Source organism: Streptopelia decaocto (genome assembly GCF_964273445.1).
Source record: "Streptopelia decaocto genome assembly, chromosome: 7".
In the NCBI taxonomy this organism is placed as follows: domain Eukaryota; kingdom Metazoa; phylum Chordata; class Aves; order Columbiformes; family Columbidae; genus Streptopelia; species Streptopelia decaocto.
The window spans coordinates 40,734,438-40,755,315 of record NC_138661.1 but is presented as its reverse complement, the minus strand read 5'-3'; the positions used below and the strand labels follow the sequence as shown (position 1 = coordinate 40,755,315).

General features: G+C 39.4%; 1 protein-coding gene across 1 annotated transcript in view; it reads right to left on the bottom strand.

Moving 5' to 3' along the window:
* Positions 1 to 20,878, bottom strand: part of LTK (leukocyte receptor tyrosine kinase) — a gene marked incomplete at both ends in the record, with an annotated part of 94,782 nt that overhangs the window by 48,202 nt on the left and 25,702 nt on the right. The window contains 2 exons of the mRNA XM_082058335.1: positions 270 to 425; positions 4,702 to 4,815. Coding sequence (XP_081914461.1) covers positions 270 to 425; positions 4,702 to 4,815 — 270 coding nt within the window. The remainder of the gene's footprint in view (positions 1 to 269; positions 426 to 4,701; positions 4,816 to 20,878) is intronic.

The window sequence follows — 20,878 nt, the reverse complement described above, 5'->3', positions numbered from 1 at the left end:
AAAGAACAGGGACATACAAAAGGAACATATAAAGGGGCTGGCTGTATACGAGGTACATACACACACAACTCAGGCAGTACACACACATTATGTGGCTCTTAGTGACTCCTGGGCACTGACAGCGCGCTTACAAGTTGTGCATATGGCAGCGTTTTCAGTGGCAAGTGCTGGAGGCCTCAGCCTGCTGCCTCCTGCTGCTGCACCCACAGCTGCTACCAGTGCTGGGAGAAAGCACATGTCCACTTGAGGGGAACTGTAGCTCTGCCTACCTTCAACATCCCCACGGGAGGAACTGTTTTCCAGAAGCAGTTGCTGCCTCTCCTGAGACACCAGGACATCAAGTGAAGATAACACCCAGTCCGGTTTTCCAAAATTGTCTGTAGACGTCACCCATGAACAGCTTGAGCCGATGACACAAGAGATTTCTGTTATGAGAAACCAAAGGTTTCACTGAGGTCTTCCCCAGTTCAAAGGGCAGGGGTGATGCAAGCACATGAATGAGCAGATCTACAGTGTATGGGGCCATGTCTCCCAAGAAATTGATGAGTTGAATGGGAAAAAGGAAGTTTGTCTCATGCAATAACAACAGAGTCTCTCCCAGGGTGGTTGCAGGAACATGCCAGAAAGAAAAACAACCCTGCAGATTCTTGGCAGGTGTAAATCAGTATCCTCCCACTGGTATTACCAATGAATTTGCAGCACTGGAAAGTCTAGCACACATGTACATAAAATCCTGAATGAGAATAATACCTGGTGCAGCAAGGATATTGAAACTGAATGGATTTAGCATTTTGGCAGAGGGGAAGAAATGAAACTCTAAGGTCAACCCTCTCTCAGCAATAGAAAGAGCTTGACAGGGTCTCAAGCAAAATAGCCAAACAATGCAATTTTACATATTTTTTATTTATTTGTGTTTTTAAAACAGCTTTGCTTTCCTCTGGCAGAATGGACAAGAACACCATAACAAACTCCAGACCCCATTCGCATCATTGAGAACACTAGATCATCCTGGTCAGAATTTTTCATAATCAGCATATTATAAACCAGAGAAGAAGTAATTCACTGTTCTCTCATCAATAAGTCCCTGAAGGGATGTTAGCTGCACAAAGCTCTCCCACACAGAGGGGGATGAATAGACATGGTAAGTTGATATTAACTTCATGATATTTATTTTCAGTAGTAATAATAATATTACAGTAATAACTGGAGGACCTCCAGGCCATATGAGAAATAATAAGAGACTGAACATTTGTATTTGGGATCCTGACACTCATAGGGTATTCAGACCTTGCAAACATGAGTGATATAATTTATCCCTTTGGTAGTTCTGTTTCTGGGGAGGAGACAAGACAGGAATGAAGAACAGAATTAAGGCCAGGGATATAACAAGGATAGTTGGTTGCACAGGCAACATAGGTGGGGCAGAAATAAAAACATAAGAGCCTCCAGAAGATTGGCTATACTTTAACTAAACTTTCAAAAAAGAAGAAATGGAAGCATCTTCTGAGTGCAACAGCCAAAGCAGACAAATGTTTTCCTAATTTTTAAAGTTGACTGTAACTATATTTTTATAAAACAGCACCTAGTATGCAGGGGGTAAGAGAAATGCAGATGTTGCAGATCGCTGTGGCTTGAGACAGGCTTTGAACTCCCACCCCTGCAGCCCTGCCTGGAACTGGAGGTCACTGCCTCTCTCAACCTACCAGCTGGGCCAACAACCTGAAGAGCTTCTGAGCCCACCTCCTCAAATCCATATGGCTTAGTAAAGGCCTACTGCACCGTTCAGTCCATCAATTTCAAATGGAAGCCACAAGCAGGTGAACTGTCAAGGTGTGTGTGTGCATATGCAATGCCACCTTCCAGCCAGGCACAGGAGGGAGGACACCAGCCACTCTCCTGGTTCTGCAGATCCAGGGAAAGATGTTTGTGCACAGCTCCAGGCGATGGTTTGATGATCCAGTAAAACAGCTTTAGGGATCTCAACATCTCAGAAACTCCATGGCTGTGTGACACAAAGCAGAGGCCTGATCCAGACCTGCTGTGCTGTTTCAAATCTATTGAAGTTTGACAGGTTAATTTAGTACCCACAGACTTACTGCCAGTAGCAGTAATATTTTTATCAGGTAAAAATTTAGTTGGTCATAAAACCCAGAAAGCAATTTCTCTCACAACAACACGACAGTTCAAGAGAGCAAAGTGACTGCTCAGGAAAGAAAAAAATTCCCTTTCTTTCTTAAATAGACGATTACTTGAAACTAATATTTATGACAAAATCATTTCATTAAATCTTACAAATACCCCTGCGTGCAGTAGCAATGCAGATTTAATCCTTCGAACATGTCTGACATAACAAAAGCAGTTTGCAGCTCATGTGAGTGAATACAATGTTCTCCTTCAGAAGCACCTAATTCCCATACTTTTTGGACTATATAAAGCCTATCTGCCACAACCTGAGTCCTGGGAGGATCTGAATGCCTGGAAGAAGAGTCTGAAATAGATGGGACAAGTTGTTGACAACTGGTAAGAAAAAGGCCTCTGAGCTCTCTGGCAACAGATCATGTGCATCGCGTTGTGGTGGAAAGATCAATCAACAAGAAGCTGTTGTTCAGCATAAATTGCAGGGCAGGAGAACTGGGTACACCTGTGTGGTCACAGTTTAAGAGAACACTGAAACCTGCAACCTCTGACACTACTGTGTACCGCCTTACAGATGCTTCATATCCAGCTTTGCTTAGTACTTATGAACCTGGAGAACCTCAAGTCTAGGTCCCCAGAAAGGCAAAGTGTGACAGACATGAAAAGGAAAAAAAAGTAAATTAGAGAGATAAATAGATCTATTTTACTACAATCAGAAAAGGACATTTTAAGGTGTTACAAAAGTGCTCTGAAGGAAAGCTCATGGACAGTCATAGGGCACGTCAGAAAGGTGGTTCTCACTGTAAATAATTAGATACCATCTGCAAAATGTTACTATAAGGAACGCCTCTCTGGCAAGTCCAGGTCACATTGCCATCTCCTGTGAGGAACGTGTGTGACTTTTCTAGCATGCACAGGCCTTTCTTTCTTGTTTAGCATCTTCATTAATGACCTGGATTGAAGGGGGAGATTGCACCCTCAGCAGGTTCATAAAGTCACAAAACCAGGAGGAGCAGCTGACACACCAGATGGCTGTGCTGCCATTCAGAGCAGCCTGGACAGGCTGGAGATGGGGTTGATAGCTACCTTTTGAAGTTTGACAGAAGGAAATGCCAAGTCCTGCACCAGGGTAGGAATAACCCCTGGCACCTGTACATGCTAGGGGCTGACTGGCTGCAAAACAGCTCTGAAGGACTTTGGGGTCCCGATGGACAAGCAGCTGTCCACAAGCCAGCAATGTACTCTTATAACAAAGGTGGCCAACAGCCTTCTGGGCTGCATTAGGAAAAGCACTGCCAGCAGATGGGAGAGAGGTGATCCTCCCCCTCTACTCAGCACTGCTGAGACCACATCTGGAGTACTGTGCCCAGCTCTGGGCTCCCCCACACAAGAAAAAAATGGACTTACTGGAGTAAGTCCAGCATGGGTCCACAAAGATGACTGAGGGACTGGAACATCTTTCATAAGAGGAGAAGTTGACAGAGCTGGGAATGTTCAGCATGTTGAAGAGAATGCTCAAGGGGATTTTATCAATGTGTACAAACACTTGATAGAAGAGAATGAAGAGGAATCCAGACACTTCTCAGTAGTGTCCACTTGACAGAACAAGAGGAAACGGGCAAAAATTAAACAAACAAACAAACAAAAAATCAGGAAATTCAGTCTGAACACAAGAAAACACTTTTTTTTTGCCGTAAGAGTGGTCAAACACTGGAACAGGCCATCCAGAGAATTTGTGCAGTCTCTATTTGCGGAGATATATTTGGATACTGTCATGGGCAACCAGGTCTAGCTGACTCTACTTGAGCCGGGGGGGTGGGGCTTGGACTAGATCATCTGAAGAGGTTCCTTCCAGCCTCAGCCATTCTGTGATTATTTCACTAAATGAAAAGGTATCCTTTCAATTTCCAAGATTCCACACCACTGACAGCAAGTGGTTCATTCTCTTAGGCATTTATAAAGTATTGTATTTCCTATGTCTGTCCTGGAACCACAGTAAGATCAAATTCATCCTACCTATCTCACAAGCATTTTGTCCAGCTCACTGGGCTTTTACAATGCCTAGAAAAAGAAAACCACAGTTGAAAAAAAACTTCATTTGGTATTGTCACTGTTTATTGCAGGACAACAATGAGCGTGGCAGATGCTCTCTGTTAACCCTTCTCTGCCCTCCCCCAAGGAAAGAGAAAAGGAGAAAAAGGTACGAAGAAAGGTGGTTTGTTCTATAGTTGCTGGAAAGCAGCTCCACAAATCAGCTTTTATTTCAAGAACTCCCAAAGCCAAATCTGGTGGATTTCACTGTGCTGATGGAGATCGAAAAAATAAATAAATAAATAAATAAATAAATAAATAAATAAATAAATAAATAAATAAATATTTACTGCTTGTTTGTTTTTATAAGGAACTAGGGATTCCCTTAAGGTTATGCTGGCCTTTTGGGGTCATTGTTCCATTTTCTGTCAGAAAGCCAGGGGCACAACTTTCTGTCAAAGTGTCCTTGTGACTACCAGCATCTACCTTGTATTTACATTCTGAAGTAGAAATAAGGAAGAGGACTTGTAGTACCTGGTTTAGAAGGCTGATGCAATGACACCATCCTGTTTTTTATCTGGGACAGGTTCTGAGGTGAATTTGGTGAAGAAGAATTTTCTTCATGTGATCCAGAAAAGGAGACAATAACTGTGACAAAACAGAAAGAACAAGGGAAGAGTTTGGCATTTCTATACAAAACTATGCTCTCATAATTTTAAACATGAACATATATTCAACAAAGCCCTGTTATATTACATCCACCCTCCTTAGAGTGTAGTGGTGCAACACTGTCCTGTTAGTGTTTCAAAATACCCTACCGCTTCCCGGAAAGCATAACTACAACAAAATACTTTACTTATTAATGTGATCTTTCCTATTCTTTACCCACCCCGATTTTTACCAGTAAATAACTTCTAAAGAGACACTGTATATTCCAGTAGTTCCTATGTTGCAGTAACAGTAGCTGTACCTATGAAGCATTCATGTTGGATGGGGCTTTGAGCAAGCTGATGCAGTGAAAGATGTCCCTGCCTATGGCAGGGGGATTGGACTAGATGATCTTTAAAGGTCCCTTTTGACCCAAACCATTCTATGATTAGAAGAGGAGTTCAATGGTAAGATATATGTTAGCCATACAATACACAACATGGATGTATCAGCAGTCTTTTGGGAGCACCTGCACAAGTGCTCTCCTCTTCACCACACAAGAACAACGCCCCGTCTGAAACTAACGCTAATGAAACCTTTGCATTGTTGCACATATCCAGAGAACAAATGCATTTCTTACTGCCAGACACGAAGCATGGATTTTCAAAGGAATCAGGTAACTTTCTTGTGTCTAATACCTAATAATACATGGTCTCTCCATTACCCTTCTTATTAATCTGCCTGCAGTGCTCTATCTCAGGGATCCATTTGCCATATATCTATATAAACCTTCATCAGTAACTGTGACCTTTGATCATAATTATGACACCAATACATTTGTGCATTTTTATTCAGATAAGATCCTAAGAGTCTTGATCTAAAGTTTGGTTATGCTGGAAAAAAGATGCACATCTCAGAAGATATAAAAGGCCATAGAAATTGTTTTCTACTTCACTATCGTGAATATTAAATTCAGCATGTTAAGATTAGCTGGTTTTAAATAGGTGTGTCCTTCTTGATTTAATTTTTGTTAGTCAAAGTAAAACAAGTTTACCAAAGTATTATTCATTGTAGTACTTCTGGCAATTTAGTTTTCCTTACCTTCTGACTTCTCTTTGGAACAGCTCATACCAACAATGGCTTTTTTATTTATTTAATCTGTGCACGTGAAAATACACAAGTCCTAAACTAAGCATGCAGTAATTTTTATTTAAGGTTGTCCCTGGTGTTTTCTTTTATAGGAATCACAAACAAGTTGACCAGAACAAACATATTTCTTTGCAAAAGGTGTTCAAAGACAGAAAGATGCAAAATGAGTTGCTTTCAAACCTCAGCCATGTGTGTTATCAATTCAGCAATATAAAAATGTGAAATCATGTCAAAGGAGATAGGAATCCTATTCACATGAATTGCAGCTGAGACAAAGATGTAGGTACATGCCATTGATAACAGCCAAGGAATTCTCAACAGAACTAATTTGAACAGTAATATTATGAAAATATACAGAAGGATCTAGAAAACAAACCCCAAAACTCAGAGCATATGTTCAGCTTTTTCAAACTTTTAGTTTTTCAGCAATACCTGCTCTGATTTTAAACTGCCAAAACGATTTTCATTCTAATATATACGACAATGTGGATCACGCAGTGAGTTAAATGTTGTGGAATGTTTCATTGCATGAGAATGCTGTATCCGTCCATCTTTTATTATAGTACTGAAGACAGCCATCAGTCTTTATGGGGTTCCAAGGAAAGGATAACTTTAGAACAGAACAGCATCATGCTGCAGCAGACACAGGCTGATCTGTGGTCTCCACAGCCCAGCTGTCAAACATCACACTTCCTCCTGCCTCTGTGTTCAAATATGTAGAGGCAGGAGTGTTTGAAAAGATGACTCTGCACTGTAGATAAGACACTGACACTGGTCTGCTAAGTAAGGTATCTTCAATAATTGGATTAAATCCTCAAAAAGAATGTGAATTCTTGTTTGGCCAGCCTTAGGAAAGGCTTGCCTTTCTTGGCTTGCCTTATGAAAAGAATGGGGAAATCGCCTCATAAACCTGACCAGAAATCCATGCTAAAAATCAATCACATATTGCAAACAAATCTATTTCACCATATTAAAAGAAATTCTGCTGGAATAGAACAAAACCTCTTGACAACTTGAGTCTGCTCCTCCCAAATTAAGTTCTGTGTCTGTTGAGGTGTTGTTGAGTTCTATATCTCTTCATCTTTGTTAAGTGCTGCTGTAGCTTCAGTATTCACTTCCCTCAGGGCTTTCTGTAAAGTCTGTTCCACCCACTCATCTCCTCACATACCCCAAGCTGTTAATGTATTTTGGAAACAGCCTGAATATCATGGACGCACAAAACACAGTACAGCCACAGCAGAAGTTCCACTAAAACTTAATCAAAATATTTGACTTGTGCTCCCCCCGCCCCCAATTACATAAACATCTTTGGGATTTTCCCCTTCTTTCTCATTAGTAAATACAAGTTCCAGTGGCAGAATACCATGAACAGAGGCCTAAGCTACTTGAAACACGAATTTACTGCTTTAGTGTGAAAAAAAATTTCCATTACCATTGGTGATGGCTGAAACAAACAGGATAAAAACATTTTTTGTACCATTGAGATAAATGTCTAAAAAAGTTTGCTTGTCTGGTATTATGATATACAAAAACTTAGTGACAGCTTTGTCACAAAGAGCACTGCATAAAACTTAATCTGCTAATTACATTATCCACTGCGCAGACTGTCAGTAACATCCTGTTCAATTTTGGCAAATAGCCAAGAGGGTTCATTCAAATGCCTCATAGTAACACTACTCACCTACTCGGGGAAGATGCCACTTACTGAATTTGACATACAAGAGGAAGGAAAATCAGTCACTACAGCCAAGTTCACTGAAAGACAAAATATACTTGGACAGAACACCCTATACCAAATGGTATAGGGAATTTGTTCATAGGCATCCACAGAAATATACCCCCATTCATTTCTTTCCTGTGGCAAGGAATTTCTGGCTATGACTAAATAGAAGGGGACTCATAGTATGATGAATCCATGCATGAGATCTGGATAGTGGTTTTGTAACATTCCAGTCCAGCCTACACTCTTACTTGATGTCTCCAATATTTTTCTTTCTCACTCATTCAACACCTCTGATTGAACTGAAAATCAAGTGAACACAATCACTAACATAAACTATTCTTCACTTTCCTTTGAAACTGGGAACTCTAGGGATGCTTCCAATAACCCACATCATATCCTCTCATACATGCTGTATATAATTCTCGCATTACATGAACTTCAGCATTAAACAAGTAATAAAGGCTGTCTCTTAATAACTACATAATTTATCTGTCTTGAACAGCAAAAGACAATGATTTAAGTGAAAAGAAATAAAAGGCGGAGAGAAAGGAGATCTGTGATTTTGAGCTAAGTCTGCCATCAAGGAACATAAAGTGATTAGGAAGAAACAGTACATGTAACAATATTCAACTGTCATGGCAAAAATATGGGATCTTTTCAGAGCACAGCACAAATCCATCGCTTTTTCTGTAATCAAACACAGTAAAACCAGAAGCCTTCAGCACTCAGAAGGTAATTCCATTTCTTTCACTATCTTACAGAAAAAAAAGCATTCAGACACCTCCAGGGCTGAAATTTTTCCTGAATCTTTATGTTACTTTGCAGAAGAGAAGAAAATTACAGAAAATACTTAGAGAACTCATGATGGGAAATCAATTCCAGGTCAGCCAAGCCATCTTCCTGCCAAAACAGAAATTTCCTTCAGAGCATTTTCTAGTGTTTTTTCCCATCTAATATAAAAATAGCTACTCAATATTTATCTCTGCCTCTCTGAGTAGATAAACTAATATATAAATAGATCTGACTGTCAGGAAGTCAGACTAGACAAAAAGAAGACTCTCTGTCTACTACCTATCCCAGTACTTTTCAATTACTCCTAAACCTTCCACTTCCATCTCAATAAATAATCCCTCTCTTTCGTGAATTTTTACAACTTTAAGTTTGGAAATGTCACTGTTAAACCACACACAGCCTAGAATTTACCCTTACAGGAAACTTACAGACTGAGTTAATCAACAATGATTCCTATTTATATTTTTGCTCTAAACCTACATGTGACATAGTGATTTGTACCAGCACAAGCATGCATTAAAGTATATATCAAACATTACCAGTTCAGGTACATGACCAAAGTTGGAATGTACTACATATACACTGAATTTCACAAAACTTGTAAACTCATTAAAAAAATGACACTGCACCAAGAACTCTTTCCAAATGAGCCCTTCAGACTGACATGCAATTATAAATAATTTTCTAGCTCTTTGATCCTATAGCAAGGGTTCTGATATTCTTATTCAGACTGATGTTAAGGCAACAATCTTTATATTACCAAGTAGTCTTATTCACATGAGTAGAGTGTATTTCAACACATTTAATTAAATACAGCCATTCAACACATTCTATTTACCCTTTTTACATACTAATGCAACATTAATTTTTTTGCAGTTCTCAACAATTTCTTCAGTATCCCAACACTTACTGAAAAATTCAACATGGATGTCTTTCAAAGTTCCATAGCTAGTTCTTTCAAAATTCTTGAACACGAGTTGCCTTGATGCCTTTTACAAACCAGGCATTTAAATAACTGCTTTTTCATAACATCTTTGTGTTGTAATGAAAACTATTACATTATTTCTATAAGACAGTGAAGTATCAATTATTGGTTTTTGCTTTTTCCTAGAATTTTTTATTGAACTCTTTTTCTTTTTGACTCTATTATTGACAAACCTACTACACACAAGTATGACAGATTCATATGGTTGCTAAGATGCAAGTAATGTACTTTATTCCTTATTTTTATACCAGCATAGCCTGCCCTTTCAGCTATATGTTTGTGGCTTTCTAGCTGTTTACACAACCAATTGTTATCTGCATTTTTATGTCCACAGCCTTTCTTTCAACTGAGTTAGTGTGATGTTGTTTTAAACTTTGGGAGATTTGTCTCTCTTGGAGTAGCAAGATAAAATACTTCAGATGTTATTTAGGCACCAAAGTCCATTTATTTGAACATCTAGGCCAAAATACATATCAGACCACTTCAGATTTTATTCTTTTTCAAAGAAGTGTGTATTCAAGCCACAATCATTTGTATAAGTTTAGTTCTCAGCTAAGTTCCTACCTCAATTCTTTATTTGCTGAGAATAGGTCTAAGACAATATCCTAACATGTGATATGAGGATTTGCATTCAGGTATTGTCATCTACTCAACATTTGCAAAGATGGTCTCATGCTGGCAGAATGAAAACTCCAATATGTCACTTGTATTCAAGGATTCACACACACAAAAGCTTTTTTTTCTCCCCTTACACACAGCAGGCTAGTTAGTATTTCTTCCAGGTCTTTAGTTGGATTTGACAGTCTATAGCAATCATGAGAAAGCACATCAATATTTTAGGTATTAGCTGATCTTTTGGCCTTTGCGATCATCTGGTTCAATGGCTGGGGATATAGGAGATGTAATTTCTGCCATGTGATGCTGTTCTCAGCCTACTTCTGTCCTTTGAATCCAATCACAAGAATCCTCCCTTCTAATCAGAGAAATTTCATCTTATCAGCATTTAGGTTTAGAAATTAGTAAGTCCATTCTGTTGCCACTTATTTGTTAGCCAGCTTCATCATGTTGGCAGTAGGCACCTTTCAGACCTTGGTGTGTTGATTAATTTTATTCTCAACACCTTCACTCTCTGTTAAACAAGTAATTTTTATTCCTTACTTTTCTATAATTTCCCTTGGTAGCTAATATAATACCATCCAAACAAATCTGTCTTAACAAGGCTAGCAGGTTTTCCCCTCCAGTGAGCTGAAGGCCAGGCAAACCACACAGCCTCTTTTGCCCAGGGGACACAGACATGCATTTCATACATCCAAGTCGCATACAACATGTCGGGCTAGCAGAATACTTACAGACTTATTTTAACTTTCTGTTTTGTTTTATGGGCAGAACGTGAATGGCATCTAAGAACATACCTTGTAGGTCCTTCTTTGGTACCATTAGAAAATTTCTAAAAAACAATTGCATTCTACAAAACTGAAACCAGTAATTTATGCTAGTACAGACTATCCTTGGTAGCTCCTTGCTTATTTACTTCAGAGAACCCACTCAGCTGCTGCAATCCTATCTGGTTTCCCATCCACAAAAGACAGAACACCACTTCCTTGCCCACCTACTGACTGCTGACAAGAATCTTCCTTGAAGGGTGGTAAGTGGATCAATCTGAAGAGCTTTTCACAACCAGGCACTGAGCAACTCCCTGTTATAACATTCACTTGGATTGCCAAAGGTCATCTGCAGTTTCCATGACATATAGAATGATCAGACATTTACAGTTGTATGAAATTCCTCCAGTCCTCCTTCCTGCTGCTCACAGCACGCCTGCTTCCCCGCTGCCCCTGGTGACACAAAATGCTGCTTTGTCTCTCATTTCCTCGCTTTCTCTGTGCAGTCACTCAGTGGCCAGTTCCTCCCTGGACAGCGATGTTTCCTGAATCACATTGTCCAACCACTCTTTATCCTCTCCAATGCTTTGTAGAGTGTGTACTCACCCTTTCAAGCCTCAAATTTTTGCTTATAATAAAATCACTACGCTGCACTTAAAAAAGACTCTTCAAGCTCTGGCACCAAAGACAGCACATTGCAGGTTTCCACCACTGTGCTACAGCTATCAGACAGAACTCATCCAGAAAAAGTTTGCCCCGTGCCACCTGCATTTTTTCTCACTACGCTATCCTAGTGGATAAGATGCAAGATGGAATTCTGGGGTCCTCCTCTTGATACTACTTCCCTAACTTGGCATATTGCCTTTGAATAGCCACTTGCTAATTGTGATGTCTTATTCAGTTTTCAGTGTACGTGTACATTTACTGAAATAGATCTGAATGACTATTTTAATTACAGATAAGAAGTAGCATGCCAAAAACACTTCTCGAAATCAAAAAATATGCCATCTACTGCATCCTCCTAATCTATTAATTCCACAGTGCATACATTCACATACCAATGTGTGTACATATTGTCATATTAACTTAGAAAGATGTCTCCTTCTATAGCACAGCTGCTCATTACTCATGTGTCTCTTTTTATAATACTAACTGTGTATTACTCACAGATAATAAGGCCTGGATTTTGCATTGTGTTTCACCTTTATTAAAGCTGCCAGGAATCAATTATATACTACCAAACTGCCTGAAGGTTTTTCAAGGACCTTGGAGCTGCACTGGTCAGTGGAGGTTCATTCTTCTTCTCTTTCTCGTCCTCTTTCTTTCTCTTTCTCCTCTGTCTGTTCAGGCTGGGGTGACTGCTAGCAGAAGAGGCATCTGCTCCATTTCTGCGAGCTGTGCACAAACACGATACGGACAGCTGACACAGGTTGTACTAATGTTGGTTCTGAATAAGAGCAATTTGTCCATATGACCTAAAGCTTCACTTGGCAATCAACTTCTGTTTTTCTTGGTAGAATTTCATTGGTCTGAGCTACAGCCTTGCATCTGAAAGTTTGCTGTTTCTGGGGTGATGGCATGTAAAAACACATTTGCTGCTTATATCACATCTGTGTTGGAGAGAGTGGAATTTCCAAATCCTGAACTCTTAATCTGGTATATTTTCTTCCCTTGCTCCTCCATGCACATCAATGGGGAAAGAAACATTTAAAATAAATTGAGAGGCATAACTGTTTTTCTCATAGGGAATATGGATCATCTTGGGTTCATAAGACCTGGCCAAAAGAGAGGTGGAAAAAAGAAGGGGTGTGGGGAGTAATATCAGAAGTGTTCAATTAAAAAAAAGTGGGAAAAAAAAGTGAAAAAAAAAAAAAGGTTTTGATTCTTTGAAACCTTTCATTCCCATTTCAAACCTTAAAAGATTTATTCATTTTTCTGCAATAAAACCACTGTCCATTCTTAAGGAAAATTTTCCTTTCTCATTGGTTAATTTTTTTAGGTTAAACTTTCAATATTTTCAATCTAGTTAACAGCCATGTCACACAAATGGTTGCATTGTCAAAACCAGAAGGATGACAAGCCTGGGGAAGAGGAAGGATCCAAGCCTTTCAAGCTGGCTTTGTCATTAGAGGAAAGGGATGTGAAATTGCACTCTAGATACCTGTTTTAAAACAAAGCAACGAGGAACCATCATCACAGATGGAGCACAACTTTGATGACTGGCTTATATTAGATGTACAACTCTGAGATTAATAAAAGCGGGGGGGGGTGAGGGGGGGTGGGAAGGGGGTTGTGTCCAACTCTTACCAGGAGTTTTCAAGCAGCTCCAAAGAAGAACCAAGAAGAAATACAAGACAGAAATATATTTTGCCTTCTAAGTGAACAGCACTTCAAAAATGTTGTGCTCTTGTGCATAAATTTAGAGGAAGAAATATAATTGTTTTATTCTCTCAAAACAGCACTCATTATAGGTTTTTTCCAATTGCATCTTAAAAGGAGATATGCATGTGTGAATTCACACACACAGGTGTGACAGACATAATTAGTCACAAGGAAAGATGAAGGGAGATATAAAGCCTGTAGGTGCAGAGAGAGTTAGAAAGAGGAAGAGAGGGGCTCCCTCAAAAGATGGCCCATAGCCTCACCCTTTGCTGATGACTGTTGAATGCTGAGCAGTGACTATTTTCTCCTGGCATGTTTTTATATGAAAATGCCAGTTCCATTACATAATGGGAATTAATAATATCTTCCAAATATTCACAAGGAAATGATTATAACATTTTGTTAAGGTTGAAACGTGTCATCTTTACTCTGTATTCTGCTCTGAGTTCAGAGTTTGTAACATCAATGCAGTAAAATGGTGTAATAGCTAGCTAGAGGAAAATATTTTAACACTTTCAAAATAGACTGTTTGCCATACTGAATGACTCATTTTCATTAAGTCAAAGCATAAATTTGGAATAATTTGGCTTATGAAAAATATTAAGATTTGGAGTTTTCGTCATGATTTGAAATCAAACAAGATTTCCAAAATCAGTTTCCCATGAGACAGAATATTCAGTATTCATCAAAGTCTATGCTAAGATGCCAAAAAAACTCCTCCGTGAACTGCTCTGAGAGACCAATACAACTAGGCAAAAGAGAAATGGGAGACATAATTGCTAGAGAGCTGCCCTCTAGGAGGTGTTCAGCTAACAGCTTTCCAAAGCCTCTGCATTTCGTGGCCTGTGGCAGGAGCTCTCTGTCCCCGTCCTTCAGCTTTTAAGGCACAGCAGTGCAACATTTTGCAGCAAAAGAGAAATTGTGTGCCAGCAAGAAAGTGAAAGAAATATAATTTTCAGATCCACGTTTTGATTGAATTATTACAATGAATGTGGAATTGATCCTGCAGAATTCAATTTAGTAAAAAGAAAATTATTTTCCATTACTTAATTTCACACAACGTAACGTAAGTGGAGAGGACAAAAGTGACTTTAAGCTGTCCTTGAGCTCGCTTGATCTCTGGGGTTCCTTAATACTCCTTTCCAATCTTGTTTTACTAGGAACAAACTTAGGAATGCTTTAAACATATGCACTGCTCCAAGAATCCCTCAGGGGCTGCTCTGTGCTATCCAAGCACAAAGGCACAGTATCCGGCACTTCTTTTGTCTTTGATCTACTTTTGACACAAGGATGACTGCCCACGGCTCTTCATTATCTAAGGATTCCCCTTTGAGAACTTAACCCTTGCACAGCAGCGTCAGTCAGCTCTAAGGACACTACATACATCATTAAAATAAATTTTATTAGGTACCCACCTTTCTCTGGTAACTCCTCCCAGACTGGAACAGGGGCTGTCATGCCGCAGCATCATGTCTGGCAGAGACACTACTCATGAACAGGGTTCCCGCTCCGCTCTTAGCCCTCTGAGTCACTACATGTAACACATATGGTGGGATCAGCCTCTTGGGGATGGTGCTTTTAGTAAAATGAAGGAAAAGTGTGATGCAAAGACTTGGTTACTGGTGTCTTATCAACACTTCTGGTTCATCTGAAGGAGAAGAAGAACTATCAGAGCCAACACTAATTTCCTTCTCCAGGACTCTTGGCTGTGGAATGCTACAAGCTTTCCTCCAGTATTCAGCTTCTATATGAATCCGTTGGGAGACTATCGAGGGATAAGAAACTAACCCATACATTGCAGAAATTTCCAGCCTTTTCCAGTTTCTTATCAGAAACAATACAATCTCCTAGCTTCATTAAAACATAGCAAAATCTACACTCTGCTGAAGAGCATATGACTACCAGTGAATTCTGCAACCCTGAGAGGATAATGGTAGAGATAAATGCCTGAAGACTTGCATGCTCCCAGAGTGTTTCCCTGCTAGTACTCAAAGTCCTGTGCACAAACTGTGTGCAAAGTCCTTCTCAATACAGTTTTTCTTTGAAGAGAGCACGCACAGTTGTGCACTGTGCCCTCACACACGTGATATTAACACACACAAAGCCATTTGCACAACAGTCTGCCCAGCAATGAAACAAGAAAAATATTGCACCACATTTATTTTTAATAATGAGAAAACACTCACATATTAAATTCAATAGAGGATTTATAAACCAACCAGTTCAATATACACAGATGTTTCCAAGATGTGGCAGTGACAAATGCATCAGAAAAAAAAAATATGAAACTACCCATTGGGGAAAGCACAAGATGCCATCTTTTAAGCTGAAAAATCTGTGTTTAATTAGAAAAAGGGCATTCTAACATGCATAATGTCATTTGTGAAGCATAAGTGCTCATTTCATTTGACCACACCAACCTTTAGAAACATTCTTTATGATTTCCTGCTATTGGACATACCGTATTTCCCTTCTAAATCACAAGGTCCTCCTTGTGGAATCAGTAGTAAAAATATAACGCTGTGAATTTCTTCTAGCTTCTTTTCTTTCAACAACCTTACTAGTGATTGACTGTTTTATTAAGAAGATTAGGCTATCCTTGCCTTTACCTATTATCTTTAAAATGGGCTCTGCCTTCAGCTTCCTTTTAATGAAAAACAAAGAGAGGAGTTACATCCCTATAGAAAAAGACTGAAAGAGCCTGCTAATTAGTTGCTACTACTACAAAAGCCTCTATGTGTCCCTTCTGAGACTGCCCCAGACATGACATTCATCTCAGCCCAAGGAAGAACATGGGATTAGGAAAAGTCTAAATAAATCTATCAAAAAGAAAACTCATAGGTGTTGCAAATTCACCATTAAAAAAACCAAAATAAAACCCAAGAAGCTGCTCCCATCCCAATAACAACTTAAAAAACAAACCAAAACAAACCCAGCCAACCGATATACAACTTGAGCGGAGGAGTAATTAAGAAGGGGGGAAAGATGCAGAGATACCAGGTATTTGATTTTTTCCCGGGAGACTGTGGAAAATGCAGTTAAACTATCAATTATATAAGGATGCTTACAGCTACAAGGCCACTTCTAATGTGCTGGTGCACAAAGAGCCTCTGTAAAGGCAGCAAAAATTCTTGCAGAAGGAGAAGCTCCCAGTTATTGTCCTCCTAGTATTGAAATGCAGTCTGATATCAGAAACATGATGTGTCATTTAAAGTACTTATTAGAGTACAAAAGTGTAAGAACGAGGCTGAAATCTCTGATTATAACATAGCACAAATACTTTGTTGGAAAAAAGCATCCAGACGAGGAGTCAGCAGTAGGTACAGAGCACAGAGAGCAGAGAGATTTGCTAGAATAATTATATTCCTGGTTATCCTTGATCTGATGCTGATATAGACCCATTCAGAAATGGTACTGACTATTACTGAGCAACTGCTATTAACATTTCTTCTGAAGTGGAGTTTCACAGTAATAGCACAGCAAAACACTAAACTGCATTTTGATTACTTTACTTATGTCTACAGTTCTCATTTTTGTTAATTAATTTGAAAGAAGTTCAAATGTATCAAGCTAAGTGAGCTGGACAAGTAGTGAGTAATTTGACCTGATAGTTATTGCAAAATACCATTTAGAACTTACCAACTCAGACTCACAAAAGAGAGGAGAATGCAATTGTTACTGCCTATGCTTGATGTCTTTACATATAGAGACAAATGACCTGGGAAATAGCTAAAACACTGGCATGCTGGGAAACCAGAACAGCAAGACTCTGCCAATAATGTCACCCAGTTACCCAGCTAACAGAGGTGAACATCAGAATTTCCAAGAGACAGCAACCTTCAATGGGTAGCAACTGTACAAGCTGCATGAAGAGCGAGTGTCTGGAATCCTTAAAACAGAGTTCAGAACCAAAAAAATCCAAAGTAAACTCCAGAACAAAACAGATTTGGGGGTTGTTTTGTCACATCTAGAATGCTAAATACATTGTGATATATTGTGATAGAGACGGCCAGTCAGCAGCTGCCGAAGAAAACCCTGTCAGCAGAGATAAAGCCCCCAACTGAGCTGGAAGGGGTCAGGGCACAAGAAACTACGATCACAAAGTCCACAGATAGTTGTTGGCACAAATATGGAATGAGGCAGACTCAGATTCTGCTTTGTGAAGTCACTTTCCTGACTTCCCATCTTGACCATCCAGTTCTGCATTCTACAAAGAGCTAGAGTGCTAGTCTGTGAGGAAGAAGTTTTATTTGCATTGTTTTAAAAAGAAGAAAAATAGTAATAATCAGCAGGACTACTTGCTAGCAGTCTCATCTAATAGGTTTGTTACCTAGGACTAGGACAAAAATTGGCTTTTTCTCAGTTCTTTTCATGAAACTTCTCCTTTATCTCAGCTAGGTTCACTGGCAAGCTTCCTACTCTTTCTTGCAACAGCATCAACGAGAGTTTGAATAGAATGTCTGACTTCAAAATGTTTCACAAAGGTAGAGCTGCAATGCCAGCCTTTCTTGTCAATATGGAGAGGCATACCAGGAAGGTAACATATCCTAGAAAACAAGTACAGAATAAGGGGTGTCAAAGTTCAGGGAAAGAAAAATATGTGGGTAACAATAATCTTGTTATCCAAACACGTGTGTTTCTATAACCGGGAGAGGAATGTGACAAACGACCAACCTTACTGTTTTGTTTACTTTTTCCCATTTTCCTACTTGGTCACCCTCATGTGAAAATCACTCTGGGCTCTGTGACTTCAAAGGATAATATCTTGTACACAAAGAAAGATACCTTCACCATTTGACTTGTAATTTAATATTATGATAATGTTTTCTTTTAATGAAAGAGCAGAGAGTGTTTATTTGAAAGTTGGCTTCTGGCCATCTCTTTTTAAGCTATATGAGGCTGTGGTTTCTTAGAGCTGTGTGAAGCATATTTTATGAAATTCAGAAGGAGAAGAAAAACCCTCAAGAACTTGGTCCCATTTTCAGCTCTTCCATTGATTATTAACAGTTTAGGCTGGGAGAAGCCCAGCCTAGAAGACCTCACATTCTCAGATGAGAGACAATGAAGAAACGTCGCAGCAAATAAAGATGCATGGAGAGAAGAGGAATAAACATGTATGCTAGGACGGAAGAGATAAACACAACTCAATAACTCAATTTGTGCTGCCAATTCCAGCTTCACTGGGCAGAAGATTAGATATGGTACCTCCTGGGAACTACAGAACATGACTCTGAGTGGTAAAGTACACTTAACAAAATTTAGTCCTACATTGTAGCAAAGCTACTTCTTTAGGTTTTCATTCAGGAGGAGCCAAAGGCTACAGGTAGATCTTGGGTTAATCATGTACGGGAGTACAAGACCTACGCCTTTTTAGAGGAGCAGCACTTGTGTTTTGCCATAAAATACTGACTTCCTCAGAATTATTTTGCTCAGGAGCCCCAAACACCATTCTTTATTAAATCCACTGTCAGGGAAAAACATACCACACCATAATTATGGTGAACTTTTACATAAGAAGGCAGTATCTCAGTATAATATTGAAACTTACAGTTCACATGTTACCACAGCTTTTATCTAGAGGTATCACTAAACATGCATGTGAATATGCACGTGTGTCCCTGCACATACTAGTGACTGAGATTTGATGACGTTTGTTTTGTGAAAAACAGAAAGTCATGAAGATCTGCAGTTATGCAGAGACTAATATTGGTTATGTGATCAATCCTTCCCTAATAAAACTGACTTTTCTTGTGCCAGTGCAATGCTTTTTATTGAAGTAAGGAAAGCCTTATTGATATTTTTTTTAGACTCAAAAAGGCATTTTTATGGCCATAAGCTTAGACCTTGAACATGTGTCACTATGACCTAAGTCCTTCTAGGAGTTCAGGTAGCAGCTTCAGTTCTGTCTCAGCCATTTTCATGCCACCCTCATGCAATCCCCACATATTCTTGCTAGCTCTTCTACCCACCATGCAGCCCCAACGTGCCTGACAGTCAGGCTGTTGAATCTACTACGAAAAAAAAGCCTACTTCTGTGAAAGAAATAAGCAAAGGCAGGAAAAAATGCTAAGTAGAAATGGCAAGAGGTAATCAAAGGACTGAAATCCAGATTGTTTGTATCCTTACGGGTGAGATAAATTTTGATGTTGCAAAATCATATTTTAGAAGTTGTAAATATACAAGGAGGAGAGAATAACTCTCTTTCTACTGCATATTCTCCTTACCACTTGCTCTTGTCTGCTGCAAAGAACTTACCTGCTCTTCTCAAAGAGTCAGAGACTGCAACACTTCCTTATATGAATTAGTATGGCCCCTCCAAAAAAAAGTGTCTCTACCAAAGGCTTGTCCAGATACTACTAAATGTAAGAAATGAAGCAGGAATGTGAATAGCACAGTCCAAAAGAACTGTGCAGGGGGAAAGACAAAAGGGGAGTTTTGATGGCAATACAAACTTTCAAGGTGTGACAGACTTGCCCTTGCTTGGGATACTTCACCCTAGTTCTGAGAAAAGGATGTATCATTACCAGGAATCCTAGGAAAAATCATGTGCATGCAAAGCACAGTGGTCCTAGGTACAAACAACATTTCTCTTCTTGACTGAAATCATGACCAAAGACATTCAGAATTTGCCCAACATTCTGTACTGAAAATGCTCCCCCAGGAATACAAAAGGAGAATGAATACACAGGATAGACTCCCCTACATTACATGAGAAAATGTCTCCCAACTTTACACCCAGTTGTGAAAGTTTGGCCACAAACACAAAAAAAGATGAAAGCCACTTGACTTGCTTGAACTTTGGAGGAAAAACACAGTTATTTTTGTTAAAGGAAAGGATATACATTTTACACCTTCTTTAACAGACAATTTGATTTTTTCTTCAGGGCACTGTCTGTAATTCCTGCCACTAATGTCTATCACATGTCTGACAGGCCAAGAAGCTCTCTCCTCCTCCTGAAAAGGGCAGCCCTTGTTCTGCCCACATTCCCTGAAGCCATAAAGCCTTTAATTGATTGCTTTCTCTTGCATCCCTTATAAAGTTGCTTTACAGTCTACATACACTCAACAACCACTTCAGTTACCTTTCCCACCATGTGCTTGTGAAAACCCAGCGCTTTAATTCCTAGGCTGAAAAACCCTCAAGCAAGATAGAAAAACCTTAAAAGCTTTATTTCTCTATTAGATTTTTGTTTGTTGGTTTGTTTTGGGGTTTTGTTTGTTTGCTTTTCCCAGAAGACAGGGAAAGGTCGCAGGTGTTGCAAAAGAAAGAAATTAAAAACTGAGTCAACTCTGTATCTTCTCAAAAAGATGTCCTCTCCCACCTAGCCTGTGAGCTCTGTTATGGTGGATCAACAGAGGAGGCAAGGCAATGACCATAGAAGAAGGTCCTGGAGGCCATGATGGAGAGCTTTCTGCACACCTGTTTCATTCATGAATTGCTCACTGTTAGCTGAACTAGAAACAAGAGAGGCCCCTGCCTTAAGACAAAACAGGGAAAGTCCCAGTCTGTTACCGTCTGTGAGACTTTGTGGACAATGACCTGCCTTGATGGTTTTTGCACTCAACACATAAGCCAAGACTGAACAAAGTGTTTTCTGCCTATGCTGCTTCTGAAATTCCCAGTGAAATGGCTATTTGAGTGTGGGAGAG